The 16,698-nt window shown below is 36.4% G+C and overlaps 1 protein-coding gene across 1 annotated transcript; it reads right to left on the reverse strand.

Moving 5' to 3' along the window:
• Positions 1-386: 386 nt before the first annotated feature.
• On the reverse strand, positions 387-12,994 carry LOC145898773 (uncharacterized). The gene is made up of 11 exons (XM_082987381.1): positions 11,865-12,994; positions 10,111-10,151; positions 9,812-9,940; positions 9,696-9,752; positions 9,493-9,639; positions 7,433-7,652; positions 7,235-7,320; positions 2,927-3,101; positions 2,267-2,349; positions 2,105-2,204; positions 387-1,931 (listed from the first exon to the last, which is right to left on the reverse strand). The coding sequence occupies exons 2-11, from the start codon at positions 10,129-10,131 to the stop codon at positions 1,804-1,806; spliced, it is 1,146 nt and encodes a 381-aa protein (XP_082843507.1). The 5' UTR covers positions 10,132-10,151; positions 11,865-12,994; the 3' UTR covers positions 387-1,803.
• Between the last annotated feature and the right edge of the window lie 3,704 nt (positions 12,995-16,698).

Consider the following 16,698-nt stretch of genomic DNA (forward strand, 5'->3'; position numbering starts at 1 on the left):
TACGTTGTTGTGTGTTTAGATTTTTTAAACTTTTGAACATTATAAAAAATTAAACTTTGAAAGACAAGTGATTTTTGTTTTATTTTAATAAACTGTGACAATTTCAAACTTTCGCGTAAGTGTAAATACTATTATCTAATTTTGGGTGAGTTGTTGGTGTAAAAAAACAGCACACAGTTTCATCGTACTTATCGTTTTTACAACGTACATGAAATCAATCATGAAACGAAGCTGTTGTACACTACTAATCTTTCCAACCTCGGACTTAAAAGCTAACACAACGTATGAACTTGCCTCTTAACTGACGTCCGTATCCACGTACTGCAGAGTGCCAAATAACTTTAAAAACTTTGTGGGTTTTACAAATTTAAAATGCAATCTTTCACGGAGAAACGTTCTTTTATTAGAATAAAGCATGCCACTACGCTATACAATACACAGAATTATTACTCCAAGTTTCGATACAATGTGCACATTTACAGTTGCCCCGAAACCAAACAGGCAAACAAGGAAAAATCAAATTACACAACGCGAAATTGATGCTAGTTACATATGCACAAGATACAACCAAAATTAAATTACAGCGTCGATTATGTTGGAAGGGACACGGAATCGATATGCAGTATCTTAGAACTTTTTGAAATGGGAGTGTTATACGTATTGTTGAATACATTTGATGGGTTTTCAGTGGTTTCCAACCAAGTTACAAAATACGTTGACCATATTGGTTAAAATAAAAAAATCATAAGGGGAAATAATAACTGGTACAAGCAAAATTTGTGTTTTTGATAAATACGAAACAAATTGATGTTCTATTCTTTTGAATGGTGCAGTTACTGCCAACTTAATACCGGACTGTTAATGTTTAGATAACAACTCCCTTGGGGGAATATATGAATTTTTGACAAATGTTTAATGACAGGAAATTTTAATGCTCAACAATTCAGAAAAAGTAAACACCATCATAGCAATGTTTGTTGAAAGTGTGGCGTGTTTGCTTTCAAAGCATTTATATTATTTCTTTAATGCATTGTACAAACAATTTTTTTCCAGAAATTTGAAATATGCGAGAAAAAAACCATTGTACAAATATACAATAAATAATATAAATTCAAGCAGACCCTTCTATGGTATGTTCGCCTCAACCTTCACAAAATCCTTCCAACAAAAATGCAACAGACATATAAGTCTAATTTTAACTACTTAGTTAGGCAATTCAATTAAACTTATTTCTGAATAAACTTATAAAACTAGCGAGTAAACAAAAATTGCATTAGATAAAAAAAAGAACATTTTGTCTATTAAACCAAGTAAATATAATTAGCTTTTGCCCCAGTCTCTGATATTTTTAACTGTATCAAAAGTAACAACTATGCTCTTATTGCATTAAACCCACCTCAAAAAATAATATTAGTTATTTTTACATTATCATTTAAACTTTAAAAACTGTGTTGAAGCTACATTTTAAAACTGCGTTATAATGTACAGAATAAAAATCGGGACTGAAGTGACAAAATTACAGTAAATAACATAGTTCAGTATTTGAAGTAGACCTAATGCAACAAGTGTTTAGTTGCACTTTTGATACAGTTAAAGAACACAAAACAAATTGTGTTTATCCATGTATATAATCTACCAGTAAGATGGTCAACATATTCTGCAACAAAAGTTGGAAACCACTGAAGTAACAAACCCCACCAACAAAAATGCTCTTGGCTAACAACATTACAAGGACCTGTTTTCGTGTATTGGTTGCTGAAAGAGTCATATTTCCAATAAAATGTAAATGTGCACCAGCCGGTTCTAAAAATTCTCCAGGTCAGATATGTCAACCTGAATTCTGACATAGATTGTATCTTCCTTGATGTAAGAACTCCCATCAACAACATTGTGAGCCACAAAAAGTGGACACCCTGATGCGATATTCATATCTACACAACAATGGCTCTTGTCTTGTCATATCTACCTTTTATTATTACAGATTTATCCTAATTGTGATAATGTACCCTTTAATTTTTAGGGTTAAAAAACAATTTAGGTTCATGAAATGCCATCATCTGCAATCATGCGTTTCATACATGTTGGTTATATTACTATTAGGTACCAGAGTTGGGTTTTTTGAATGATGATGAAGATGGATCAGGCCTGAATGTATCTGTAAGATGTTTGCGATCAGGGCCTTGGTCCAAAAGAAGCAAAGTCACCTGTGTTGCAATGCAAACATATTATGAAAACTTTAAAAAAATTGTAAAATTTTGATGCATACCTTCTGTCTAAACGGCCATGGCAAAAGTGGGTCATAATCTCCTTTCATCACCACAAAGAACAAAGACATATGTGTTCCCTTGCCTGAAATGTGTGATTAAAGAGCTCAAAAGGAATTGCTTACTAATTGGGTTACTAAAAGGACTGCTTACATAGTTGTGCCTGTTGTATTACCAAAGGTAACTAATTAATTTCTCTAGGGAGTGTCTACTTACACGTTGCACCATCGCAGTGCCACATGTCAGGCAAAGCCACATTACACAATTAAATAGCAGAAGCTGTAAGTGGGTGTGAAATGACATCCTGTCTGCTATCCACACAGTCATCAGTCAGTTTATTTTCCGTGAAACAAATCATTAAGTTGATCAAATTTAGCAGTTTACTTTTAGAATTTAGTGGGTGATGCTGGCTAGAGGACACAAAATCCTTAATTTACCGCCAACTCACCATCATATAAATACATGATAAAATACTGTACATTTTTACACTTTTTTTGTATAACAAACATATTATTTTAAATATATTAAGCAAAACACATGTATTTGTGACTACATTGGTATTTTTTCAATAATTCCTTTGTGTTGTTCCAACACATTATACATTTTTAAGATACATTTTATAGCATTTTTTTCCAAATAAAAAAGGCATATCAAGAAAATACCCATTCCATCTCCATTAAGATAGATGCGGGCACACATCTTGTATCCATATCGGCTTGTATAAAATGGTTGGCTGTAAAGCGACAAACTTCGTCCGGTGACAGCTTCCCTCTTTCTCCGTGCATAATCTTTGATTTTCCACACCAACACTCCATTGTAACTTGTGTTCTCCAAAACCTTATTTTGAATTTTAAAAAGTCTTTTTATATTTGTGCTTTATTCATAAGTAAAGGTCAACCTTAATAGGTGGATGTGTAAAGAAAGTACGTTGCCATACATGGAATACAAGGTGACCACTACTATATTTCAGAAATCGTACATATATATATTGAGAAATGAAATAAAAAATACTGTGCAAGAGTTGAAGCTTCTCCAAAAATAAACTTATATCAAAATTTGCAGCAATGAAATTGGGCGTGGGTAGTGAAATAAAAAACCAAGTTGATTCATTAAACTATACTTTAGTTTGCTACGTCATATATCACAAGAGTTTACAGATAGACACAAGTAACATAACATGTTTCCTATTAGTTTTTAGCAACATTTGTACAAAGTGAAAAAGGTTTTTTGTTTCCAAAACCAGGTAATATTGCAACACTAGGGAACAAAAAAAAACTGTAGTAAGGATATATGGGCTATTGTGATAATCCACACAGTACTAAGTTGTGTTTTATGTTCCCCTGGGAAAAGCAAAAACAATGTTTTTAGATGAAAACACTGTTTGTTTATTTATATATATTATTATCATCAGTCATTATTAACATTTCTAAAAAAGGCTGTTGCATTCGTTTGGAGTGTTTTTGTACTTTGTGAGCACACTCAAAAATATTTTGCTGGAATTAATACAAACGAAGGACAAGAAATCTTGTGTAAATTATATGCTTGTGTCAAAGATAGGTTGGTCCAAGCAAGAAAAAAAGGTTTAAAAGTAAATTTTTTTTGGCTATTATTGGTGAAGTTTCCCTTAATATTGAGGTAACTAATGGAATTTTGCGTCCTTATTTTGTATTAATATAGTATTGAATTTCTCAACAGATTAGTCCTACAATCCTACAGCAACTTGCATTTGCAAAAGCATGAGTCAATAGCACGTACAAATTGAGACTCCCCACAAGAGAGAACAACCATGGTTATATATGAAAAGAGGGTAATCACAGTCCTATCAGCATTGGAATAACAGAGTGCGAAATGAAATATCACAGGGCACGAAAAATGTTAAGCTTCCCCCATCACAACACCTCCCCAACAAGATTTTAATAATGTAACACTAAGATTACATTTGAAATAATTGCACGTGGAATAGGAATGTCTAAGGTTCCAAGGTACCAACACCGGGAGTTCCAGTACGGTACCTCTCTCTGGAACTACTACTTCATCACCAGGCCCATCATGAACAGACACATGATGATCAGGCCGTGTGTCAGTAATGTTGCTCGGTTGAGACAGAATCTGCTACCAATCTGAGTCACCGCAAGGCTCCTCGTCTTCTGTGGGAGTGTATCGTGGGTGAAGTTGTTCCACACTGCACCATTTGGATACACACGAACATCAACACTGTGTGATCCGTAGTGTTTAACAGCTGTTGCAGGCACATATCGTGCTTGACGTTGATCTTTTGTATCGAAATACAATGTATAGCATGGATCTCCTGCTTGATAGGAGATTTTGTGACGATTGATTCAAGCTTCTTCGGGTTAGAAGCAAGTCTCGTTTATAGACCTTGTGCCATGTGTACAGGCGATTGCAGGAGAATGTCCAAGTTTGTGTGAATTTGAAGTTTAACAGTTCACTTGTGCTTCTTGAGCTTTTTACCTTCCTCCTCCCCATTCCGGGGAAGGGTTTGTCCCAAGTATTCCACTTTTGCTCGATCAACTGGCATTTTTTCAATCGACACTGCAGCCCTTTTCGCTTCAAAGATTTCGCAGATGATTTTCAGATGTGAAGCCACTAACCAAAATATCATCCAACTCCGGATAGGTCACTTGTAAGATCATCCATAACATTCTGAAATATTCAGGTACTGGAGAGATTCCAAAGGCAAGACATTTTGCAGCAAAACACAGTGTGTACTGAGAGCTAGTCTTTTACTGCTTTCAGGAGTAAACCGGATCTGTTGTAGGCATCTGCCAGATCAATTTTTGTGAAACAGTGTCAACCTCCCAATCTCCTCATCAGCTGCTCAGGTAACTGCAACGGGTGTTGATGGGCTTCTAGTTGGTGGCAGAAAAATTTGACCGGGTAACAAAGCTTTACGAAGCTTAGCCCTCTTGCAAGACAATGGGAACAGCTCTTGGCTTGCAATACAATGGACGTGCATGAGACAAAACTGGACGTCGAGCTCGTAACCATTGAGAAAACCCAATTTTGATGAAAACAACTGTGGAAACGCTTCACAAAGTCTTTGACATGCATTCTGCAGTTTATCATCGTGAATGGCGTTAACAGGCCTTGGTGCGTCATTGCTCCCACAGAGAAGTCGGTCAAGGGAAATTTTCAGTCGACGGATGCCGTAACGACCACGAAGGTTGAGTCGTGGAATGTCAGTACAAGAAACGTTACCTTCGTCGTTTGATAGTTAGAACATTCTGCATCTTCAGTAAAATAACCGAAAACTGGCATAGGATGAGCTGTTGCGGGCTTGTAGCGCAAATCCGATTTTCCGGTTTTCGAAGTTGCGAGCAACCCAACAATTTCCACACAGCTTTGGATACAAAGTAGCCTCCGGCCGCCGTATCCACTTCCAGCAAGCAGGACTTTGTGTTGATAAGGCTCAGTACCTCAAATTTCGGTGTTTCTGGTGCATCAACGTTTCATAACACGCAGGACATGCTTCTTCACAGTATCCTTGAAATATTTCACTGTAATTTTTGCGAAACTTTTCCACCTTGTTCACTAATCCTACGAAAACGATAATTCATCACTCTATTTTATGAAAACAGCTTTCAGACGAACTTCATTCCCAACATAGCAGATGAAATGAGTCCTTAATGCTTCGTCCAATGGGTCGGAAAGTCACAGGTATTGACGATTGTATGCTGCAAGTTCCTGGATCGATTTCCCCAGCTTTCGCTTTATTTCCTAACCACGAAACGCTTGGAGTCATACTGTTCATCCACGAAAGCTCTAATATCTTCCATCTACAAATCGTGTACTTGTTTGGGCGGGTTACCCTGCCATGCCAGATTGGCCAGAAGCTTGTACACGGTACCAGTTTGATTCGTCAGAAAAACTTATGCTCTTCTTGCCTCCGAAACTTTGTGAGCCTTTAGAAAAGTGAAAAACCTGGATACATAATCCAGGAATCGAAAGCTCTAAAATTAGGCGTGGTCTGGGGTGCGCTGATATGGGTGGCAGAAATACCCTCACCTGTTTGTAGTAACGTCATCATAGCTTTCATCTGCTTTTAGTGTCTCCGTTCCTCTTTCCTTGTGCATTTTCTTTTGATTTTTCTTTTGCTGTTCCTTGTGCTTTTCCCTGTGCTTTTCCCTGTGCTTTTCCCTGTGGTTTTCCCTGTGGTTTTCACTGTGGTTTTTCCATTCCTTGTGCCTTTTCGTTTTTTCCTTTCGTTTTTCCTTTCGTTTTTTCCTTTCCTTGTGCCTCTCTTTGTGCCTTTCCTTGTGCCTTTCCTTGTGCTTTTCCTTGAGCTTTTTCTGTGCTTCTTACGCTTCTTTAGTCCTTGACAGTATGTAAAAGGCAGTTTTAAGCCCTTGGGAGTCATTGGCCAATATTCCAGGAATTCATTGATATGTCTTCAAATTAAACCTTATTCAAATCAAATAACAATAAAGTAAAACAATGTGACTAACATGCCTGACACAAAGCACACTTCATAACGAACAGCACTAACCAATAATAACCTCCAACAGTAATAACAAACCACAATGTCATGAGGTCACCAGATAAACACAATCCACCAAAAAAGTGTTTCTATTCTTTTGTCTATTTTACATTTTCTTCTACCTACTATTAATGTCTGTCACTAAGTTGTTGATCTGTGGTAAATAATATTAATTCTCATCTGAGTGTGAAGAGGAGAGGAGCTTTAACATTAACAGATGTTAAAGTCCTCTAATACATTTGAACTCATTGAGTTTTCCATATTTTGTCCAAGTTTAATTCTTTTTGTATTTTTGATTTAAAACAAATAGTGGTTATTTGTTTACAATTTCTCTTTTAGTCACTTAAACATATCCATGTCCTGTTTAATTTCCTGGATTAAAAGTTTTCCATAAATTCTTCAAAATTTTATGATCCAGCCCTGCTTTAACAGATCCTTCAAACAGATATACCAAAAAATACTATTTATATACCTGAAATCGAAGATCCATCTCTGCAATCCTCACATCATACATTCCAAGTTGCCTCTCAAAAGCATCTATCATTTGCATCAGGTTGTCTGCAAAAAATACATTTTACAAGTGCTATCTTCACTGGAAGACAGTGGCGTATCTAGGAGGGTTCCAGGATGCATCCATGCCAGAAGATGTTTACATATGCAGCATATTAACCTGGAACATGACCACTACCGCTAGATGATCCTCCACTTCTACTGCTAGATTCAACTTTTCGTTCCAATTCTTCCAACTTTTGTCGGATAACAAGCATTTCAGCTTGTTGTTCATCCAACTTTTTCTTGACCTCCTCAAGTTTCAAGTCGCCATTTTTGAGACCATCAGCAAGTTCCTTCTTCAGTGCAAGATTTTTGTCTGTCTGTGATGCCACCATTTTCTGTAAATAACCAACAAATCATTTAAGCTCTTTTTTGACATCGGTTAAATTCCAGGCATTGTTTTCTTGCTGTGGTCACATAAAAAGATGCACAAGTTACAATATTTTGTTTATTAAACTACAAGCCATTAATGAGAAAAAAATAGTTTGAATCTGAAAAAAATAGCATGGGGAGACATAAGAAATATTAATTGTTTCTGTTACAAGTGGTGCATTTCAGATTATTATAGCACTGGCAAAACATCCTCAAGCAAACCTTCATTTTTCACAGATGTTTGGCAACCTATCCCACAAGACTTAAAAAGAGTTTTGTCAGAATGCCTTTCTGTACAAGACTGCATCTGGTAAAATCTAAAATTGTACCAAACAGTCTTAACTGCTATGTATTTTAATTAATACACCAGGCTCACCCTATGTCAATTCACCCAATGACCACAACCCCTACTTCTTTAATTTTAATAAAAAACATATGTAAAGTACTGTGGCACAGGCACACAAGCCAAATTTTAGCCCACTCAGACTAATAGTTTTCGTTTTGGGTAAATTTTACATCTGTATATAGTTTTGAATTTTTATTTATACTACAAATTACAATGACCTTTTGACCTGTGTTGTTACCCCAAATTTAATCTTGCCGGATGTCTGACCTGGATGTTAACTCGGATGTTAGCCCTTCAACTAAGTCTACCTTAAAGCCATATTCTTCAATAATCTATCTGTGTTATCTATCTGCACTAATTTTGATGTTGGAAGATCAATCTGCTTTACTTATAAGATTTGCAAATCCCAAGACTGCAAAAGTAACTCAGCAATTTCATCCCTTTGCAAACAACAAGCTTATAAGTTAACCTGATTGATCCACCAACGAATTGTCCCTTGATGTGGTTTCTTTCACATCAAATCCAGACACAAAAAAAACAAAGCTTCATTTGAAGTTTGTACGATAATAAAACATGGATTAGCAGTAAAGTATGTGCCTGAAGAACATTGGGACATTTTTATTCGTTTCATGCATCCCTATGGGCAATCTACATTTTTCTACTGGCCAAACCATGAGGATATTTGATGGACCACTTGAGGAAATATGTGTGTAATAGAAACACAATCATTGGCCTCATAAAGCGTATGCTATAACAGTAGAGGACAATGTAACATTTATAAAAATGTGGATGTAGATGGGTGCTATGAATATATGAATAAGGTTTGCTTTCTGTATGCATTTGAAAGAAAACGAAGTTTGGTGTGCAAAAAAATGAATTAGGTACAGAAGGCATGCATGAAAAATCCATTCTGTGCAAAAAAAGGGTTTTAACTTAAAAATCACTCGTGCATAACCAAACAAAATGTTTTTTGCCTAAATTTCAGTTTTTAAAGTAATGTAACAAGAAAAAACAATGCCCCTACAATTTTTTGATATGTTTTAGGTAGGTATAAGTTAGACCAAAAAGTTAATAACCTATGGGTCACACATGAGACAATGCCAAATTCAGAGAATTTGTAACAAAGGTCATTGTAATAATAATACTAATAAAAGAAAAACCAATCACAGATTGAAGATCTGCATTCAATTCGCTTCCAAACAACAGTAAATTCATCAAAAATGGCCCAGGAGTTTTTGAAAGTGGTTTAAAAACAGAAGGTATATATACAAATTTTGTCCCAAACAAAATACGTTGGAGCGCAACTCTTGAAACACTGGTCCAATTGGGCTAAAATGTGTGACTGTGCCATAATACTTAACACATATCCCAAATTTATCAAAATTGAAGAGGTCAGGGATGTTATTGTTTGATTTGACACGGAATGACTGTTTTCCAAGACAAAAATGGAACCAATTTACCTGCAAGTGAGGTAAACTTTGTACACTGCGTTTTACAGATGATGCATCACTTTTGGCTGAATCAGCTTTTTGAGAAGCCAAGTTTGCCAAAGATTTACCTTCCTGCACCATACGCTGTAATGACTTAAACTGTAATTCCATGGTTCCCTAAAAAACATAACAAAAATCATAGAATTGTTTTGTGGCATTAATGCTTTAAAAACCTGTAGTGTTTCATAGTTTTTCTGTGACTCAAAGGATTGAGCATCACTGGGAATTGCCTGTGAAAATTAGAAATTCTTTTTTTTGGCATTGCTTTCAAGTTGTTCAAAAAATTTACCAGCGAGCTTGCTCCAAATTCACCATTTAATGATCCTGGAGGACCTCGCATTGCATTCATGTCAGGTATAGAGCTTGAAGATGGTGTAGGAGCTGAGTCATAGTGGTCATCAACATTGTGTGACATCGACTAAAAAATATTAAAATGTCAGTGGTCATCATATTTTTTTACATCAAATTACTTTAGGTGGACTTCAAAAGTAAATAAATGACAGGGAATATCGGATGCTTTTAAAAAGATGTTGTTCACTCCAGTTGTTACCAAGAAACAAGCAGAAAAAAAACAGAGCTAGTTGTTACCTGTTCTGGGTCCACTTCCATGTTTCTGATTTGTTGTTACCCTGAAATTTACTTTTTTTAGGAACAGCTTGAAACAAATATATAATTTTTTTCTGAACGAGTTAAACACAATAGATCGATGTATGTTTAAGATTACAAAAACAGAACTGTCAATTATTATGCCACCCTTCACGGAAATTTTTTGAAAATGCCCAGGTGATTCCCCTGGTAATGTCATTTTTTTATTTTAGAATGGGGTTCTCAAACCTTTTGGGCTCGCGGCACACTTGGATCCTCCTAATTCGTTTACGAACGCCAAATTTTTAAGTCAGTTTAAGATTGAAAAGGAAACAACAGGTGGTCCTGGTTAGGTGAGCGAACTGCTATGATTCGGGGCTGCTATTTTTGTCATTGTCATCAAGGAAACCGACAATTGCAATGGTATTACATTTTAAATAAAAATTCTCGCGCCATGCCTGAACGCTTCACGGCAGACCAGTGTGCCGCGCCACATTGTTTGAAAAACCCTGAGATACCGGTGATCAAAGTTAAGTTTAAACCGTTCCGATCAAAGCTATACGTTTAAACAAGTGAACAAGTGCAACAAACGGATTTTAATGATAATTTAAGCTCCAGACAGATTGCCACTGTTTCGACGTATTAAGTCTTATTTAGTTGCGTAATAATAAAACAGTTACTAGGACAAGGTGTTCTTGTGGTTGCAGCTATTATGATCGCTAACGGGATGCATGAACTTCTGCAACCACTCACAGCAAAACATATAGTAATTGAATTTTAAGGCTGGCAAAGCCCGCTGAGAAAGGCCGACCAAATTAGCTGATTATGCAACACAGTTACACTGTCATAGTATCACTTTTTGTCTGTCAGTAGCGAGTTTGCGTCATAAATGATTTAATTAATTTGCTACAATCAACCACTATAATGTATTTTTCGCAATATAGTTCGTAACTACAAATGTTGGAATCATCAAATTAAAGTCAACACTAAGGTGAGGTTAAAGTTATGACATCACACCCAAAATGACGTCATACAATGTCACTGAGCAAAGAAACGCACCATCCCCGTCTTATCGAAGTACAGCGTATGTCGCTGCTGTAATACCCTTTGGTCTTCCCATAATAAGAGACAAATAAGCCTTTAGTTTGTGACGTCACAGTGACATATTTTTGTGTGATATAAAACCCTGACCTTTGAGGTAAAGGTAACCTGTGGATTCTCGTATGTTTGAAACTATTCGATATCTGCAATATAAGGCTGGTACAATGCATTTTTTGACGCGAGCGCCTTGTGTGGCGTCAAATTTGCTGCAGCGAAAAAGCTCTACGATTTTGGTCGTCGCTACTTTTCGTGCAGTTTTCTGCAATTTTTAGTTGACGTAGAACCGAAAAACTTGGATATATGTTTGTTGTAGATGTTCCTTCAGTTTACGAAAAGTTGCCATGACCGTGTCATATGCACTTTATGCCCATTTGAATGTAATGTAATAACTTGCATTGTGCGAAAGGGGTCGGCAAAAAGGGGTAGCAGTCAAACACGAGTCATTTGCAAAACATAGCCTTTATATGCATCAGACGATTCCATTTCTTTATGCGATGTTTCTATTACTTGCCTTATGTTACTTACACTGATATGGCCTATTATGGGCAATATTCACCAGTGTATTGCTAGATTATACGAGGTTAAGGCATATTAGTTAGTATAGATTATACCACCAACAAAAAACTGCTTTTAAGTGCATTAAAATATGTTCTTACCTTCTCTTGAAACAGTTCTTCGATGATAGCATTTGTTCATACAATTATGTTGCAATAACAGGAACAATCCAGTAGGAAGGTAGGCTACCGAAAGGGTATTCCCCTGGTAAAAGATGGTCTTTTGTTTCCAACTCTGCACTGCTCAGCCACAGGGTGCGCTTGACGCAAGATATTTTTTTCGAATGGGCGCGTTGGTGCATTTCAATAGGGTGCATTGGTGTTTGGTGTTTTGTTAGCCCTTTTTTGCCACATGACGTATTCTAGTCTTACACATTACCAAGTCTACCACAAATTAACGTTTAACATTTTTTCATTCGTTTTGCCATCTGTGTGAAAAGGTCTTCACAGAGTCTTTCCGTTCAGTAATTTGATAATGCCGTGACATGTATTCAGGTTTTACGAAGTACAATCTCCGCTGTCTTGATCACTTGGCAAAAAGCCAAAAACATTATAGCCGGACAAATGGGCAAGAACTTTATCTGTAACGATACTGTGCAAGAATTTCCATTGGCAAGTCATTTTATGCTCCAACAACCCAAATATTGGGAGACAAATCCCCGAAATCCCGCCCCCCAGGGATTTTTGACCATGCTTCAACTGACATCGGTAATATCTCTCCTACTAAATTGTATATGCTAGTATACAACACACAATAGCCTTGTTTCCATTTTCATGTGATCTACCATTTGAACCGCCGTACATCTGCAGGTTGCTCGGCATTCTACTTTTGTTCAATTCGATTCTGTATTACCGATATGTAGTCACTACCTGCAGCTTCATCTATTACAGTTATTCCGTTTTGTTATACTGTATTCACACTTATCAATTTGGGCTTTGTAATTGGTAACTAATTGTCTGTCCCAAGTTCGCCAGCGCAGGCTGGCATTGATATTTTCATGTGAACAGAAACCGAACATTATATTGAATATATTTTTGACACAGCATAGGGTTGCCCAGATAATTTAAGTTATCATGTGACCTGTTTGCAGAGAATTATAGATTGTTCGCAATCTCCAGTAAAATCATACAGAACACAAAAGAAACAAAATACTTAACCTGTAAATAAGCACTGCAAAGGAGTAAAACAGAGTTCTTTATAGAGCACTGTAATGGTTGGTTATTGAGAGGCAAGAGTGTTTCGTTAGAAGTGCACATAAGCTATTTGCTTCATGCTGGACTAAAGAAAATTGTACTGTTTCTCATAATTTTGTGTTGGTAACAGAATCGACTATTGTACAAAATCTTGCAGTCAAAGAGTAGAACCGAACTGTTGGCAACAGAGCATACTAGGGTAACATACCTCTTTTATGTGTGATACATCTTTTTAGGCAAGACCTTTCGAAAACACCAATTGCATTCAGAAACCCAGGCATCGTCTCTATAAAACTGTAAAATTAGTCTTGAAGAAGATTGACTGATGTCATCAAATCAGCTTTTAAGACAAAATTGAAAAGCAGTTATAATGGTACAATGGGTGGAACATAGTGATTATTGCTGGTATCACAGTGCAAATAATGTTTTGTGAAGATTTCGTAACTGAATTATAAACATTTTCATCACAAGGCCATATTTACCGGTGCATCTGTTATCACTTAAAATTTCCACAAAGGTCAATTCTATCACACATTTCTTTTGATGGTTATTCACTGCTCACTGTTTTTTTGTCAAATCAAAAACACAAAACAACTTATCACCCATGCTCTAGACAAGTTAGTTTGGAAAATTTCCTTTCATGGTGGATGTAATTGTGTGGATAATGCACGACCTCACCATCCTTTTTCAATAATCAGTTTATTTTCACACAACAGATTGCCCCTGTCTGGTACTTGATCCTATGCGCCAGCATTTTCATCCCTGGTAATCAAGTTACAACAAGCACTACTTATATTTGACAAATTTCGACAAAAATGCTTGAAGTAATTTCACAAAGTTTTATTGTTCACCCTCATACGTACAACTGAACTGAAGAATTTCTTTTGAAGATATTTTTTAGGTACATGGATAAAACAATGGGTAAGAAGAATACTCCCACATTTAATACTAATCAAACTACTTAAATACAGTAAAAAAACGAATTTAAAAAACAACCTTTCAGCTAACCTTTCTTATATCCACTTTCATATTTCTGTAGCATTGTCAAAGCTGGAATTAAATAATTTTGAACAATATTCAGACCCACAGTAAAATATTGTTCTGGACCATTTTTTTCGTTGTCGCTTTGATGGTATAGTTTTAGAATGATACGTTACCAAACTCATTCGATGTTTTTATGATTCGTTTGCGATTGCAATCACGCCTCTTTTTTCAACAAAAGGTTCAAACGGTTATTCCCCTGGTGGTAACAGGCCGTTCTTTTACGTCTTCACAACGATCCAGTTTAAAATACTTGTAGCGAACGCCACACCTAATAATTAAAGTATTGTTTTTACATCACAATATCAATTATGGTAAATCATACTTAATATATTAAGACAATATCAAATTACTGGGTGGAGAGACTCCGAGGACTTTCTTCGCCAGGTAGCAAAGCGAATGGGAAAATTGTTAAAAGTACTGCCATAATTAAAATGTCAAAAACATTTACACAAATATTTTTGTTTCAGTACACTACCTTTTTCGGAAACCGTGACAAACATTAATCCCAACGGATGACGGGTGAAGTCTAGTAGTCTTTGCCTGATCGCATATGGTCGGCAAAGTTGTCTAGAAGAGTCACACCAAGCTACACTGATGAGATCTTATAGTTCGAAACAATTACCATGTGTCTGCAGCTTACAGAAATTATTCTGTATGATTGAGAGCGAGGAAAATACCGTACTTGGCGACTCCCGTTTGTTAAACGATATGTCCTTAGCGAACGTATTGGCCTATGCTAGGATATGCAACACAATAATAACATGTCACAGCAGCAGTTTCAAATTGTGTGATACACAATTACGAGGAAAAGGCAATTTTGCGCCCGAAATACTATTATCTTTCAAAGTTTTGAAATAGATCAAATCCACGCGCAAGTGTTGGTATTTCAGAACGTTTTTCTTGAGCATAAAACTTTAGTTTTGGTCGAATCATCACAAATTATTTGGTTAAAACCGAAACTTCCTCGAAATTGCTAATTCGGCGAACCGAAGCGTGTTTTTTTGGGGGTAGATTTGGTGTAGACACTTTGTCTTAGCATAAACAATATTCTTAGGAAATTATCTCTACAGAATATGACTTACCACACCCTTTAGGACGATTTCAGTTTCAGTATCGTCGCTTGGTTGAACGATTCCAGGACAATCAACAAAAAAATTGCTTCATAAATGTGATGTATTGCTATACCTGGTTAACAGATAAGGAACACCTTCTTGGCAGTTTATATTTTGACACAGTTAGACATATTTCTACTGGTTTATAGCAACATTTCATTTACTTTGGAATTTATGTTTACCATATGCATATGAAAATAACTCTAAGGGTCTCAGAGATATTTACAGTGTCTCGATGGCCTGAGCGCGAATTGAGCCCCTTCGATTAATAAACCTGCTTCTGCCCCGTCCTATAAAGCACCCAGAACTAGGATATCTTCCCGAATAATTGTATTCATTTCTGTTATCTGCTTCGGTACATTACAACTTTCAATACAACGTTGATGTAATGTCAGCAAATAGAATGGCGAAGGCTATAAGACCAAATTTACGGGTAAAAACTGGGCCCTTTTACGCTTTCCATTATGAGGTCTGATTGATCAATAATATCACGTGATATTACCAAACGGTCAATATAATACAAGAGCATAAAATACAGTACACATCGAGATTATCTGTGAGAAGGGATATAAATGATTCAAACGTTGGGAGTCACTGGTTCACATGTTCTGGTGCTCACTAGCGGAAGGAGTTGATCCTTTTTGTATTATCTGGGACGCATTGAAATAGTTAGTGTAATATAAGAGTTTGTATCCTGTGAGAACATTTTATATGGTAAACAGAATATTAAATGACTCGCTTTACTTGAAAACATTCGATGGCCAAATCATTTGAGTCACATTATGGGATTTTGCAATACAAAGTTGCACGCAAAACATTACGCAATATAAACACTGTTTTCTGTGACGTATGTTACACATAGCATACATTACACGTGTTTGTATAAATGTTTCATGTCATTCACACATTTTTGGGTGGAGTGTCATATCGCCAATTGTATGCTGACAATTTGTTTTCTGTGTTGTGATTGTTTGACGTCAACTCAATGTGCCGTTGTTGCGTCGCACGGATCTTAGTGTTAGTGGAATATTGCTGCCTGCTCGTGCTGTCGACTTGTTCTTGTCTGTCTGAGCTGCTGACTTATTGTAAATTTTATATTCCAGCCTATTTGCATAAGGATAATTTAAGTGCCGTTGTTTTCCGCTGACTGGTTGATCTGAAATCTCCCGAAATTTGTGAATCTGTAATAGCAAAAATTGCCTATTTCTCTTTTTGGTTGCTATAATACTGCAACTAGAAACCGCTCAAAACCTTTAAAACCTTCAAAAGAAAACGGAGTTGTTCGTTTTCACGGAAGTGGGTTGCACGTTGCAACTATTGTAGTAATCCCCCTTTTGCATTGTCCGGGCGCGGGAGTCACGCCCACCCCCACTGCCAATGACAGCGCAACAGCTATGCAACAACTTTTTGCCATTTCAATCAATGAAACCTTTGCTGGTTTGAAAGGTATGACAAATATGTTATAAACAGAGCAGTGGAAACAATTGAGAATTTCAAACATGTTATAGTTTGGATTTGTGGAGACTTAAAATTCAAAAAAATTATGATGATTGCTTTGAAAAAATGGCCACCACCAACCAATTAGA

The sequence above is a fragment of the Ascidia mentula genome, chromosome 4, assembly GCF_947561715.1.
Source record: "Ascidia mentula chromosome 4, kaAscMent1.1, whole genome shotgun sequence".
Taxonomy (NCBI): domain Eukaryota; kingdom Metazoa; phylum Chordata; class Ascidiacea; order Phlebobranchia; family Ascidiidae; genus Ascidia; species Ascidia mentula.

Coding starts and splice junctions, on each gene's coding strand:
- LOC145898773 (XM_082987381.1), bottom strand. CDS start 10,131: ATGGAAGTGGACCCAGAACAG. Junction 9,640..9,695: donor AAAACTATGAAACACTACAG/GTTTTTAAAGCA, acceptor TATGTTTTTTAG/GGAACCATGGAATTACAGTT. Junction 1,932..2,104: donor ATTCAAAAAACCCAACTCTG/GTACCTAATAGT, acceptor ATTGTTGTGTAG/ATATGAATATCGCATCAGGG.